General features: G+C 39.9%; 1 protein-coding gene across 1 annotated transcript in view; it reads right to left on the reverse strand.

The window, feature by feature from the left end:
* The window catches only part of LOC108761146 (paired box protein Pax-6), a 120,102-nt gene that overhangs the window by 50,076 nt on the left and 53,527 nt on the right, over positions 1 to 16,499 (reverse strand). Inside the window, 2 exon segments of the mRNA XM_018507526.1 lie at positions 12,965 to 13,145; positions 13,860 to 14,025. Of these exon segments, the coding sequence (XP_018363028.1) occupies positions 12,965 to 13,145; positions 13,860 to 14,025 (347 nt within the window).

The following is a 16,499-nucleotide window of genomic DNA, read 5'->3' on the forward strand; positions in this document are numbered from 1 at the left end:
AAAAATGTGCAGAAAGAATGCAATCCTTTTTTTTTTTTTTTTAAATAAGAAGAAATAATAAATGCGAGAAATAATATACTATAATAATTCAATGGAAACTTTGTTTGTGTTAAAAGTTAAATGAGAATGATAAAAATACATCATTTTCCTAAAATCACTTTTCATATCGTTATATTCAGAAATGAAAAATTTTTCTTTCTGCGAAAAGGTGTGAAACATGATAAAGTTTTACGATTTTGTAAATGCATGAATGGTTAATTTTAAATACATTAAAAAAGTCGCGCTAATGTTACATAAACTATATTTCCTGCTCGAATGGCTGACACGACGAGATTTTAAGGCGAAAAGTATCACGATGAATTAAATCCGTGATAATCGGCTTTGAATGTGAATGTGGACGAAGATGAGCATTGTGAAAATCTATGGTCTCCATTGACACGGCGCGTTAATCGGGGCTTACACATTACTCTCACATTATATCTCTGCGCTTCCTGCGCGCGTGTTTGATATTTGAAACGGGGTCTGCGGGAGTGCGACACGTCGGCACGTGCTGACGATATTCTATGTGCGTGTATAACGTATGCGCGAGCCGAAAGTGAGCAAAATGCCATAACCTGTCATTAAGTCACCCCTCTTGATTGCACGTCAATCGAGGGGCGTGATTAGTTAATGTGAGCCTCGAAATCACGGGTTTCCTGTATCAAAATGATGATAGTATTATAAACCTTTTCTTTTATGACCACAATTTTAAACAATTAAAATTCCTGTGGTCACATTACAGCTTATTATATTTTTTTACAGATATCTACCTGACTAAAAAAATATGAAGTATTTTTAAGAAATTTTGTTACCGATATAATTATTATAACTTTGTGAAAGATTTTTATATTAAAAAATTTAATACTTATTACAATTTATACAAATTTAATTATAATTTTTTTATTTACAAATGTTGAGAATTTTTATATAATACATTTTTATACTGTAAAATCCTCAAAATTTGTTATACAACATAAATCAAAGACTTTACAGTAAAGCTTTATACATATAATAAACTGTAATAAGTCAGAATAAGACATGGGAACGATTTAAAAATAGATGTAAGCTTCGAAATGCCCCTCTTCTTTTTTGGAATCCATGTTGCGACAATCAGAGCATGACGCTGGTTGTAGCAGGAAAGAAAGGCGCGCGATTTCTCGGCGATTATTCGCAATTACAATCGTGACCAATTCGGAGATCTGAAAAAGTGCGGTAACAGGCGCGCCACGCGCCGATACCGGGGATTTCTAATATAAATTCTGCACCCTTTGCAATGTAGCGCGAGGTTCTTGTTCATCACCCCAGTTGGCGTGGGAAATTTGCCGGGATTAGGATCGGAGACGACGAAAAAAACTGTTCGTGATAGAAAGAGAGAGAGAGAGAGGTGATCCTAGCTGACGTCTCTATTATGTACGTCTGTGACAGACTAGCGGGTCTCAGTTAATTCGATCTGATAACTCGAAATATTCATGTCATACCTCTGTTCGTTGGGGCGAATAATAGATCAGTGTGTGTCCTCTCGATTACAAATACTACAGTCTATCTTATCATCTATCTTTTTATTCCATCTTATTATTTACAAATGATTATGTATAAAAATTTGAAAGTTGTTTATAATAGTTTGATATAAGAGTTTTACATAAACTATGTATCTATTATATTTTATATATTTTCATATATTATATAACATAAATATGAAAATATTGCATGTAAAATATTTTAATAGACTATACTTTCCTCAAACACACAAGCTTAAAATTACTATGTAGATAAAAGCAGGGTTGGGTAGTGCTAAGTTAAAAAGTTAAGTTAAAAAGTTAAAAAGTTAATTAATTTTAACTTAACTCAGTTATATTTTAGACTCTTAACTTTTTAACTTTACTTAGTTACATTTTATCCGTAACTATTAATTTTTTATTTAATTCTTTGAAGTTAAGTCTCAGACATAATATGCAGCAATAGCGATAATTAAAATGAGATGAAAATGGCAAAAGTGAGCAAATTTACTAGGTGTTGACTAATGAAATTATAAATATTCTAGTGAATTTGCTCACTTTTGTAATTTTCAAATTATTTCAAATTATACAATCAACCCTCAGATTTCAATCTGTCAGGAATCGTGTATTTCAATGTATCTAGTTTTTAATAGGTTGAAATCTATTATTCCTTATTACTATCGCTACTCCCTCGTATTGTGTCTAAAGCTTTAGTCATATCACAGGCCAGTATTCATAGTCGAACCTTATATACTAAACAGTATATGTGTAAACAAAACATGTAAATAAAATATAGAGTATTTTCTAAATGAAGTATATATTTGTCATTTCCGTTATTTGTAAGACTGAAACCCTGGAATCAGGAATTAAAAAAATAAAAAAAACAAATTTAACTTTTAACTTTTCAATTACTACTTTTTTTTATTAACTTAACTTTTAATTCAATTAATTTCATTATAAATTAACTTGTATCTTAACTAAGTTAAATTTTCAAGGTTGTTAACTTTAACTTAACTTAATATAATTTGAAATGAGTTAAAAAAAAGTTAACTTACCCAACCCTGGATAAAAGTCATTGCAAAAGTAAAGGAAAATAGTTCATTCAAAGTCTAAAATGTTGAAACTATTATTAAATAATCAAGATCCACCACTTCACGAAGAACGCGGTAATTACAAATAGTAATTTAAACTAGAATTTGTAATTAACGGTGGAAAATGTAATTATTATTACTCTTTAAATCAAAAGTTTGAGATATACTGGAATAGCATAAAACGTGCGAACGAGGCGCGAAAGTATCCAAGCCAATTCCAGACGACGGGACGATTCCGCCCGGTGTATCGTTATCTCGCGAGCCATTATTCCAGAAGTTATCATAGTCGGTTTGATTTATCGCATAGACCGCCAAGAAACTTGGTGCGGTCCCTAGTCTCACGTCGTGGATCGTATTCCAGCAGTGTGGCGGAATATTATCGGTTCAAAGAGGAAGAGAAGAATAACGAAAGGTTAGCACAAGGAATAGAACTATGAATGAAAAATTAAATAGAAAAATACATGTAACAAAAAATTACGATTATTAAAAATTCTAATCGCAACATGATAAAAAAAGATACATATCCGTTTAATAATAACAAAATAACAATTACACGTGTATTACTTGATATACCTATAATTATATGGAAGGAATCGCTATATGATAAAAAAATTATAATCAATTCGTAATTAATTACATAATATTTATAGTCGGTCACGTGCGTATCGAAAGCGAAAGGAACAGAGGTTAGGACTAGGCGAAAGAAGTTGAATGGTCGCGCGAGCAAGATACAAATTACATTTAAACAGAAGCTGAGAGGAACGCGCGGTATTCGCAATTTAAACAGAAAGAGCTGCGGAGAGAGAGAAATGGGCCAGAGAGGATGAGAAAGAGAAAGAGAGCGACGGTTGGCGTACCAAAATACGACGATGGCGGAAAAAGGACAGGAGTAACGAAGGGGAGAAAGAGGCAAAGGATAAGAGAGTCGGATGGGAGGCAAAAGAGGGGGTGTCTGATGCCACGTATAATCACAGCTTTTAATCTGGAACGGCCGAGGGTTCCTCTCTTTCTCTCGACGATATAAGGGCTACCTCGAAGGCGGTGAAGGGATGGCGACGACTCACCGCCGCCGGTAGCGCTCTCGAAGAGGGGCACTCTGTATTTAGCAACGCATCGGGGGTTCCCTCGGATAGCACGGGGGTGGCGTGGACGCCACGCGTCGCGCGTTATTGCCTCCTCTCGGACGACCAAGTACGACGAACGAAGCACCAGTAGTAGCGAACCCCTTCGATATCCTCAGACTCTTTATATCATCTATGATCGGCGAACGATGGTTACAGAAACAGGACGGGAAGGGAGGATGCCTCGGTTTTTGCAGAGAGGTTGCCACGTGCATCAACGTTTAACGAACCTGCCACGCGTTTGAACAGGCGGCATTGACGAGCGTTTTACCGGTTTTACGTAAAAATTAGTCAAGATAAATGAACGATTTAATTTAGTAACTGTCTATAGTATTTTAAAGCTTAATTAGATCCTTCGAATTATGATCCATGATACCGATATTTATTGAAGTAATGATATTATATAATTTATTCTACATTTCGCGAACATTTAAGGAACCGACAACCGACGTATATCACACCATCAATCGAATGAAGAACCGAATAACCGATTCCGAACTGTCCGCACGATCTTGACGGTGAATGCAAGGGACGATGATCGATGATGGCGGATACGGTCATATTCGAGGAGCATGGCGCGTAAAGAGAAGCACGGTACAAAAGAAATATAGAGGAATCTGGCGCTCGCGAGGATATCGTGATTGCGTGTCGGAGAAACAGAGACAGAGAAAAGACGAGGCTTGAGTCGAATAACGGGTGACGAGACTGCGCACCGGTCCTGAAAAAAGGAAACTCGGCCATTTGGAGAAGAGATCTCAACGTCCGATAGTCACTGTCGAGAGAACGACGCGAAAGACAATCGAGGTTGGGAAGACTGAAAGTCGATACTCTTCGGGCCGTATCCATGTAGTCCACGTATACAAACGTCGTTCACGAGCGGGGTGATGACAAACGCCCAGTATGGTAAGATCGCTGATCACTTTGATCGGACGGGACAGCTGGTACACGGTGGATGGACTCGGACAGTAATGTCTGGAGCGTGGTATAGAGTTGCGAGAGCGGTTTGCAGTCAGCGGCTAAAATGACGTTAACTGCTTCGACAGAGTTATTCCTCGCGCACCAGGAAATCCCTTCTCTGTACCCTTCCTTCGTCCGTACATATTTCTATCCTCGAAAGTGAGAAACGGCCTTTCCATCTGCCACTTACTGTATTGCAGGACAACAGAATATCATAACTAATAAGATTCTTGTTTTTTTTTAACTGTATGTGGACAAAATGAAAGTGAAGCAAAGTCAAGATAAATGTATAATAAGATCCGAGAGTCTTAAATCACTTACAAGCTAGAACCGATTGGTATTCTTGAAGTTAATCCGGATATTTAATCCTTATTCAAGGCTGTTAACACTTCTGCAATTTCCTACAACCTTATCTAAAGATTTATTGAATTCTGAAAACAGTTATATGAACTATATCTAGACGCTTTATTAAAGAGAAATTAAACTTTCACACATACCAACCACTATTCCGTTTCGATTTAACGGAAGAAATACGAACGCACTCTTATCTCAAAAATATCATCGCAAGATCTAACTTGTGACTGAACCGACATCCACTATGACGTCATATTGGGACACGAACGGCGTTTAGCAAAGGGCGGAGAGCCACGCGACTTTACCGTGACAATGGCTACGTTCTCGATGGACGCGGTAAGTAACCGCAACAATGCCGGGGGGAGACAGCTTCGGGGACGGTGGTGGAAGAACCAAAGTAATGGATGGTTCCTGGAACCCGAGGCGAGTGAATTGTTGGCCCCTGCACGTCCGCCTTGGAGACACCCTCGCCTTGCCCCGGCCGCGTAAATCAATGCACCCCTTCGTACTCTCGCGCGCGCCATCAACCCCCTTGGCCTCCCGTACTCCTTCCTCCACCTACACCACTATCTACACCGCCACCAACGTCGCCGTGGCCAACCCCTACTCTCTTTCTCTCTCTCTCTCTCTCTCTCTCTCTCTCTCTCTCTCTCTCTCTCTCTCTCTCCGGCCTCTACAACTCTCTCTCCTTCTCGCGACAGCGACGGCTCTCTCTTCTCCGTTCCGCAGAAGGGTGAGTTAGGGGGTGTCGGAGACGTCCGGCTACTGCATTATGTATTTCTCACCGAGCCGCCACTAACTTCCACTCTCCCGCCTCCCTTCGACTCTTCGTCCCTCAGGCGCTCCTTCTTTTCCCTTTTACCCTCTGTTCTCCGTTCTTTCTCGATGCCCGCTACCTTTCCGCGTTTCTCCTCCGAGAACGAATCCTTCCCGCTGCTAAAGTCTTTTTTTTCTCGCGCGAACCGACTTTCCTTTTAATCACCCGACCCGTCGGCGTTGGCAGAGAGGTCGGTATAGCCACAGAATTAATTTCCTACGCTCATGAGCTCGCGGTCGGCTCTTCGTAACGAAATAAGATAAATACACGCGCGAAAATTTATCATAATTCAATTTTTTTTATATATAAATACACATGAAAAGAACGATCTTGCTGAAACATCTACAAATTTAGTTACATACAGATCTCAAAATAATTTTGTTGGACCATCAAAATAATTATGTAGAAAATTCAAACATAGCAATGCTACGAAAAAATTTTATTATTCTAGCAACCAGCTTGAATTGTCCTACATAATTATTACGATAAATTCAACAAGGTTATTTTTAAGTAGATTCATATCTAGCTAAACTTTTAGATACGTCAACAAAATCGTTCTTTCCAGGAATATATTAGATCAAGGAATTTATGTTTTTATTTCATTGAATATTTTTTTCCGCTCATATGTGTGATAACGCTGACTAATTCATCCCTTAAGCGTTGTTTCGTTCGCGGTCTGACAGAGAGCCACGTACAGTAGAATACACCCAATCAAGAGCGTTCTGCGCTCTTCGAATACGTAGATGATAGCGTGTGCGTAACCAAGAGGGAGACTTGTCACAGAGATGGTCATTCGCTTAAACAATCGTCCGATTCGCTCCAACACGCGGATACAGCGTGTAAACTCGATTCTCGGTCCGTTCACCGGCGGTCGGCGACTATTAATTACAGGGACACGCTCGGCCACCACTCGGGAAACCGTGCCATCCCACGCTCACCGTCTCTCTCATTCGCCTCCTCCTCCGCCGTGCCATCCCGATTCTCTCGTGGTACCCGTGATTTTCCACCCTTGGGTCGGGGGAATGGGATACGAGGGCTGGCCGGCTGGTGGCCTGTATATCGCGCGATTTCGCGTACCAAAAGGGTTGGGCAGCGGTGCGGCATTGACATCCAACCACCCTCCCCCCTGCCGAATCGGACTGCCTGGAACCAGCCGGAACGACGGTGCTGGCCACCTCGACAAATGTAATCTCGTCGGCGGCAGCGGCGCTCCTCTCGTTTGACAGCGAGTTCTCCGCGGATGACGAATGTTGTCATCGAGACGCACTTTCCCCAAAAATGGATGCCAGATAAATTGAATCGACGACATCACAAAATCGTCGTGAACTCAAAAGTTAAAATTGTTCGCAGAAAGAAAAATTACAAAATGTTATCTTCGAACAAATTATATCCGAAACAAACGTGATTTTATAAATTATAAATTAATTAATTTCTTTTTAAATTTTTTTTTTAAATCATAAATACGCTTTATCGGTTAAACTGATTCCGGTGTTGACTGAAGTATTATCGCCGAATAAATTCATTTTCGCATTTAATGTCTACATTTTCAAAAGTCGTTCCCAATTATTTCGATAACTATAAAGCTTGCAAATATTTACTATTTTTATCGCTTCTGCAGAACTGTATGAATAAGGTTATAAGTAAGCAAAACACCGATTTCTTACGTCGTAAGAAAGATGCACGTAGTATAATATGGAGATACTCGATGGGGGTGAGATGTCAACGTCAGCCCTCGGTATGGACGCGCATGGCCGCGCTGGCCGGTTCAACGAATGTAATCTCGTCTCGCAGTGACACTCCTGTATTACAATTTAGAAGGAAAAAAGGCTCTTTCGATTTCTCCAGATCTATCTTGCGAATTCACTACAATCTAATAATCTTCCCCGCCCAGTGTTTTTTCCAAAATATTAATAATTTCGCAATCGTTAATTATTATTGGTTTACAAATATAGAAAAATTTAGAAAAAATGCAAACAATTTTCAAAAAGTAATAAACGAGTCGAAATGATCGATTTGTTATATTCTTACAAAATCAGCGACAATTGAAAGTTACGACTTACGTCTCTCAAATCGCGACATGTAATTCCTATTCTTGAATGAGAATCACTGTTGGCATCCCGGAGCCAGTGGCGCGAGTAAACCAATAACGCGTCCGCCACGCCGGGTGCCAGATTCAAATCCGGCAGGGACCGAAACGGTATTCCACGACGAAACGGATAGCGGGGGCTCCGCAGGACATTTCGAATCCGTCTCCGCGTCCTGCGGGCTTTACTGGTTTGTCGAGCCATTGGCTCGATTCGGCAATTCTGCGCGCGTTCGACTTTCTCGCGAAAGAGGACGAATGCGATCGGTCGCCTACACAATTTCGCACATGCAAAACTGTTGCTTTCGCGTAATCTATTTAATCTGGCCATTGCAACGCTCGCGGCCGGGATGGAAAATCCGAACGACACTTCCTGCGGATTGTTAAAGAGATTTGGAAACGAAAGTATCGTCAAGTAAAAATCTAAGAATTTATCAAATATGGATTTAAATAATAACTAAAAAGTAAAACTTCAAATTTCTATAATTATTATAGGTGTATAGTATAAAAATTGTAAACATTATGAGCATAGAAAGAGTAACTTATATAACGAGAAACTTGAGACCATGTATTATTATAATAAAAAATTTTTATGTTATGGATGACAGATTAATTGCGACCACATATCTTCAATAAAAGCAAAGAAATACAATTTTAGGAAAAGTCTTATTAAGTTAAATAGATTCATGTAACAAATTTTTTTTTCGCACGTAGATCAACAATTCATGTCTCCATAACGGCGTGTTATAACGATTGACAGAGAACCGAGTACAAGCAGGAAATTTGAAATATATATGAAGTGTATGTCTTCCTATTTTATCTAATTATAGATCGGGCAAAATATATGTATATACCGAATAAAGTTATTAGGGCAAAGTGGAGAAGTCTGCAACAAGACGAGGCTCGTTTCAGCGTCTTCGTGAAGGAAGCGGAAGAAGGAAGAGACACGCGAGAGAAAGGAGACCGAGATATTCGCCCGTTCCACAGAGTGTACGAAGCGTATCCAATTTGATGGCATTACAATAACGGGGGTAATGTCTGAGAATAATGAAATTTCCCCCAATCACCACGGTTCGCCTAGAATACGTTCCTTCGTTCCTGTCTTCTCTCTCTCTCTCTCTCTCTCTCTCTCTCTCTCTGTCTCTCTCTCCTTTTTCCCCTCCCCTCTCCGTCGAACTGAGGTCTTCCATCGTCTACCACACGCACACGAACAGACATGTACAGACAGACCAGAGAAAATGAGTAGAAACGTTTTCGAATCAATCCCGTTCGCGAGTTATTTCGCTCCCCATCGAAGAAGAGTCAAGGGATCCTCGAGTGCTTCCGTTCAAGAAATGGATTCTGGTCAAAAGTTTTGGAATGCGACGACAGTTACGAAAATTCTATGCACTCCCGCAATGTTATGACAATATTATGTAGCGCGATGAAAATTTAGAACTATCATGATGATTCATTTCAAAATTCTTCTAATTTCAAAAAATGAATTTCACAAAAACAGTATGTAGTTAAGTAGCGTAAGTCACGTGAAAGTATATTTGTGTTATTATGTATATGTTCGAATGCTGCAAAGACAAATGTATTAATATATACATCTATTTCTCAGAATATAAAAAAAAAATAGATTCTATGTACATCTGTGAACGCAAAGAGTTGATTTTGTAATCATATTTTTTATTTTTCAGATAATACAATTCTTGAATTGTATTCATTCTTACACGTGCTGATTCCATTGCAATAAAATGCATCCACTATAATCCACTTTCAAACGATGAAAAACGACGAAATATCGGGAGACTTTGAATTTCGAGACCGGAATTCCTTTTGACCGTTCGTCGTTTCGCTCGTTCGACGCCTCGTTTCGCCTTAACGTGAGCGCAATAATTCTCGAGCGAACTGTACGTAATGGAATATTACACGGGCCATTAAAGAAACGTTAATCTTGCCCACAACAAGTTCAGAAGCGCTCGCAGGATGCTCAAACGCGGCCGGGATTACGCGCCGGCTTTGATCCTCCAACGCCCCGAAGGCGCGCACCGGAGTCCGCAGCCTCCTGTAATTTGTTAAAACGCGAAATTCTGTGACGTCGCTGTTTGTGCTGGCGTCTCGTTACCGCTTAAAAGTCACGCGGCTCCTTTGACGACTTGCCGTAAAACATACTTGTTATTTAATATTAAATTGATCGTTTTTTCCTGCCATTTTTCATCCCACTTTCTTTTTACATTAATAGTTGAAAGGACTGTGATTCCGTCAATAGAATTAGAATATTAAATATTATATTTATAAAAATATAATTAATGACTGAAGAAAATGACATAAATCTATGAAATAGAAAGATTTAGAAGAAAATTGTTGTTCTTTTTTTTTCAAAAAGTGCAGTTTACAAATAAAATATTAATTATATTAATTTCTTATTTCTTCTAATTTTTTTCTTCTGTCTTTTAATATTTTCTTCATTACATCTATTATTTAACATGGCCGCAAAGTCAGTCATAATTTATTGATATTCAATAATAGTTTTATACTCCACGTTAAATATTATATCATGAAAGACTTATTTCCATGATGATAAAGCCATGTCACTACTTTCGCGAATTGTTTCACACGAATCGCTTTACTCTATCTTCCTCGACGTGGATACTAAAATTTTTGGGAAGGGGAAGACGTGCTACACACAGAAAAAGCTGCGGATGAACTCTCGACGGCTTTCTTTCGCGGGTAAGAGCGAGCCTTTGACATTTTTTTCTCGCGTCGCAAGAATGCTCTCTCGGTTCTACCGTCATCCTTTCTGTCCTCTTTACCCTCCAACCAGAGACTTTCTTTCGTAGTCTTTCTGCGAGGGTGACTCGTGTACACCTCGGCGCAGCTATTACGAAGGCGCGAGGGAGCGAGTCAGCCAGCTTCGGGAAGGGAAGACGAGACGAGAACGAAGGAGACGCCGCGGTAAACGAGGAGAGATGGCGCAGGGTGACGTGGGAGAGAGAGAATTTAGCGACCCTCTTTCGCTTTTTACCCTAAGCGAGTCGAGAGCCCCTTAGCCACCGTTTATTGGACGCATGCAAATATCCATGGCAACGGCGGTACCGTGCCGTATACGGGAATACGGGAAGAACCAACCCCGCCGCGCCGCACCGTCGAGAACGCCGAACGTGCGAGGGGTGTACACGAAGATCTTCCAGGTCGAAGGAAGAAAAATAGAAAAAAAGAGAGAGAAAGAGATGTCAGGGAATTTCCTTTTGATCCGCGCGTCGCCCATCTTCAAGCAATCTCTTAATTGATTCTGCAGGAATTGGTATTCTTTTCGGTCTCTCTGGATACTTTTTCAGCTGTTATCAAACGTACGTGTTTCCGCTAGTCATTATATGTGACAATATGATCTAAATCTCTGGAAAGTAATGGTAATACAAATCTAAGAAATTCGATTACTTTTCAACTTACTTTCTTAACAAAGATATTCAGTTATAGGTAATAAAATTTTGAACTATAAATGATTAAAAATCAATGAGTTGAAACTTGGAGATGCAATTGGATAAAGAAACTTTATTCTTCGTCCAATTTTCCATGGATTTACTTCATTTTCGTCTGTCTTTATCCTAATTTATTCACCTAATTAACAACTCGAGTAATGCGTAGCAAAAACAATTAATTTAAACTATCACGATGTTCTGAAAATTGTCAAAAGAGAAGAATGTTATCAATCATCTACTGTTCATGTTGTAGTTGATCAGAGGCACGATACTTCAATTAGAGATCCTCCAATAAGAGTCTAGACACGAACCGCAGTTTTGTATGTAGGATGGTAATTTTAACAAAAATCTGCAAGAGAGAAGGAGACATAGAATTCCTATTTGTTTATCTTTCTCATTCCGTTCTATCTTTTTCTTATCTATTTCTCTCTTTCTTCTTCTCTCTCAGGAATTGTTAAAACATAGTGGATCAATCAAAAGTCACTTTCTCACGTTCAGACTCTTATTAGAGGGTCTCTAACTTTAATGACACACGTTCTATCGAGCCACGTGGAATGCGATCGCGAGACCGGAAGAACGACTCGTGTTGGGGGAGCAACGGCTCATCGGGGCGGAACCGGTTAACGCCAAATCGTCCGTCATTCGTTTGCGCGATTAACCGCCTCGTGTTAACAACATCGGCCGAGCCGCGACAAGGGGAGGAGTTTGTACGTCGTCCTGGTCGCGCGCGCCCACCCGAGTCCATCGGCTCGCATAAACATCCTCGGTACAACCAGCCGCCACCCCACAGAAAACTGATTTCCATCCCCCCATGCCGCCGACTCGCGCTATCTATGTAAATGCGGTCCTGTTTTGTGTGAGTAGACAAAGCCCCCGTTGACAATACGCCTGCGCGTTTACAACCTCCACCCGCCGAGCCGAAAGTCAGGCTCCATTACGGCTGTTTTGCGACGCGCTTTGTATTGTTGTCGCTGCCACCACCACCGCCGTCGCTGCCGCGCGACACCGATTCCTCCACGAAAACTTTTGTCATTTTCGTTAGATTATAATCGGTTATAACACCCACGAACTTTAACTATGGATTAACCAAGATCTGATGTTTAGAAAGCCTTTGCTACTTAATCTTCATTTACTATCCGATATTCGCGGCTGATATAAAAAGTGACGCGCTTTTATTAAATTAAAACACATTTTACACCAACTTTATTACCCTTTCCGCAGATTTAGTAAAAAGAAATTTTGACAGTCAAATAGTTTTAAAGAAAGAAACTAATTTTTCATTTTTTAATTAAATTTAATTTTCATATGTTGTTTATGAAAAAAAAAAATTTTTTTTTTCTTGTTTTATTATTCTCGCGTAATAATTATGAGCCAACTTATGTATTTGGGACCCATGCAGACAAATACTTTCAGTTATATTATTATAATTCTGTCTATTGGCTACAATAATAATAGAATGGTCGTCTACCGCACTACAATTTCTGGTTCCTTATTCAAATAACGGTAAGAGAAATAATTGGATGGAATGTAGGTCGTACTTACGCTCGGGATGTTGTCGTTCGTGCACACTCCCTCCTGCAACAAGCGATCTCGAATCTCCCACGCGAAGATGGACGGGCACTCACTTTTGTAGAGCGAGATCTTACTGACGACTTCTGCCGTTGCCACGCGCGGTTTGCTGCCGCCTATGGCCCTGGGCCTTATAGATCCGGTCTCATAGTACCTACAACAATAATAATTTGCGGTACAATGCGGTAGGAATACGTGGAAACGCTCAGGTCGCTATTGAAAATGAAACATATTATACGTCTATCTCTTTAAGCATGTTATGATAGCCTAAATATACTCGAATAATAGATGCAGAGTCGGTATTGAACAATATACCTTGATTGCCCCTCATGCAACAGATGTTTAGTCAAATGTTTGACCAGACTCACTTATACCTTTCTCTTAGCTCTCGACTCGGACTCGGTTGTAATTTTGTGTAATGTTCTTTTAATTGAAATTTATAAAAGCTACATCTACTCGATTTATAACGCAAAACAAACCGACGTGCAGGCTTATATTTCATGCAAAGCTGCAAGATTTGAAACAAGTTTCTTAATTGACGACATAATTGATCAACTTACTTAAAGTAATGTCTACAATGAAATTTAAAGCATAAAATTTAAACTTTAAGTTTTAAAGTAGTAAAAAAATTAATCATAATCAATTATTCTTCTCACATTCAACTGTGATTAGTCAATTTCTTCTAGTTAAACCAACAAAGAGGTCCAATGGCTTTTCGTTCGTTTAACTAGAATATTTTTCTCAGTGTAAATTTTACGCCGAATTTTACGCCTTAAAATCTCATTGTAGACGTCGCTTGAAGATGTACAATGATTTAATCGGATTTAAGAACGCGGCATCAAACGGAGCAAGCAATATTGCAACCAACCTGCCGAGGATCTTGGAGACACAGCCGTTGCTGACCTGTAGTATCCTGGAGATGTCACATGGCCGTGCGCCCGAATGTGCAAGCTCGACGATCTTTTGCCGTGTTGAGTCCGGAAGTGGCCGACCGCCGACGAAGACACCCCCCAGCTGGTTTACCCCGCTGTGTCCTGCAAACGACAAAAATTGTTCGGTTATTCTTCGCTTAACAGTCTCGAGAACTGAGTAACAATAAATTACGATGCAACAGATTGCAGCTAGCAACAAGTTACGATAACAACAAATTGTCTTTCTTCTAAATTATTGTTTCTTTCTTTTTGCTCTCTCTTCTTTTTCCCCTGATTCTTCCTCTCTCCACGAGCACGACGTTTGCGTAAGGGGTGTGGAAAATTCAAACGCTCCACCGCCTCCGGAGACTTTTTCGCATTTCGGCGAACAATACCGCTGTCACCATAGATCATGTATTTTCCCTCCTCTCGTCCGCGGAGACTTACCCCGGAAACCCAAGAGGAGAGGAGAAGACCGCGGGTGAGCTCTTTCTTTCTTTCTTTCTTTCCAGACTCGGCGAAGGGAGAGCGATGGGGAGGCGGAGGACGAGTACAGGGGGTTGGCCACGAGCGTCGTAACGTCAGCGAATCCCATCGTAGATAATCTTCGACTCATTGTGTCAGTGACAAGGCAGGCACACACGTCGGTGCGGGATACTCGAGAGGAACGCCAGGATGGTGTGTTCTCTTGCGCAGATATTTTATATTCCCGCGACCGCCGCGCGCGCGAATGCCGTATCCGAAGGTGACATTTAGAGTGGAGCGCCACGCCTTAATTTTTCTCGGATAGAAACTCTGTCGTCTTCAAGGAAAAGGTAGAAATCGAAAATAAGACGCGGGAAATAGATACTAAGGTAATATAAATGAAAAACATAATGAAACATAACATGTATAATTTATCTAAGAAAATATATTTTTTTTAATTTTAATTTAATTTAGTATTTATAATAATTAATGATTTTAAAAGAAAAAACATTTTTCAAAGCATTCGGCATCTAAAGCTATAACTTTTTAATTATTACTTAAATGTTATATCAAATCTAATTACTTACTAGTAACTGTAAAAAGTGTTTTTTTTTCTTGCACAAAGGACATTTTTTTATCTTATATAACGTACAGAACTGTTTTTACATGTAAAACTTTTGTTGAATTTTCTGACAAGTGCGGAACAGGAAAAACCGTTGATTGTATCTGACGATGAAAATATTGGAGATTATCAAATAGAATGAAGTATATTTCAATGGATGTAGCTTTCGATCGCGAGGAGAAGGTACATACGTTAGGGAAAGCAACGTCGGTTGTCAAAAATTTCTCATCGACGCTAATTCGGCGCGTCGGGCGACACACACCCGGAGGGTTACGAGGGAGATTTACGATCGTGTGCGATCGACGAAAAGGGGGCTTACGGTCGATTGACTTTCGAAAATGGGCCTGGCGCGAGAATCGCGAGCCATTTCTCGCGTCTATCTACGCGCGCCCGTCATAAATGGGCCTTTCCTTGTTCGAAAGAGAATTTATTCTCCACATATGTGATATATGTACACACGTAATACACACACGTGCGCGTTCGTATTATGTGCGTATTGTACGCATACTATAATAGTAAATTCGGTCACTCGCACTGTAATACACTGGATCAGTGCACATTAAAAGCTGCTTTACATAAAGTATCAAATGCAGTGGCATAATATAATCAATTTTGATACTGGAATAATACATGTATGCTCTGTTCAATAATGTAACGATATCTCCGTAGGGTGTTCAATCGTTTAAAATATTTACATGCTTTTACATGTAATTTTGTTAATTTTACGTATAGCAGCTTTTAGTATCCACTAATCTAATGTAATGCAAGTGATAAGTGGCGTTTTTTCGTTGTGCAACCAAAAGCAACCACAGCTAAGACTATCTTCGTCTTCTGATCCCTGAAGACAAAGATAGCCTTAGTTGTGGTAGCTTCTGGTTGGATAACGAAAAAACGCCTCAAATTTGCTACCTATATAAATCTATTTTCTGTGGCTGAACTGTAGTGTACACTTTTGGCAAGTTAAAGTGAGATAAATGTTTGACATTTGGCGAAAGTGAGAAAGAGAGTTTTAATGCAGTTTAGTGCCGGAATAAAAACAAACAATTCGATATAAAGTCTGTCAAACATACGACAGACATTATTATACCTGTTTCACTTTAAGTTCCAAAAGTGTACACTAATTCAGCCACAGAAAACCAACCTATTGTTCACGAATTAATGAAGGCTGAGTTTATAAGTAAGTCATCATTTGTTTCGCGTCTCTATTAGATCCGCGTAAAACGGATATAAGGAATGTGGAAACGGTGAAAGAGCGATGAAATTCTCGCTCAGTTGGGAGGAATCCGCCGATAATACCGCGCAGAGCTCACAAATCGGCGGGTAAAAAGCGGAGCAGTGAATTAAAGAAACAAATGGAGTCTGAAAAGGAGGGCGAGCGGCCGCGCTGCGCCGGCTAAGGGGGTGGCGAGCAAATTGTTAAACGCGCTTCTCGAATGCCGACTCTTAACGAGCGATAATAACTCGCGCAAATAACTGGCACGTCTTTAGAGGGCTAGTTTCTGCTTTCTCT

Source organism: Trachymyrmex cornetzi, unplaced genomic scaffold (genome assembly GCF_001594075.2).
Source record: "Trachymyrmex cornetzi isolate Tcor2-1 unplaced genomic scaffold, Tcor1.1 scaffold24, whole genome shotgun sequence".
NCBI lineage: Eukaryota > Metazoa > Arthropoda > Insecta > Hymenoptera > Formicidae > Trachymyrmex > Trachymyrmex cornetzi.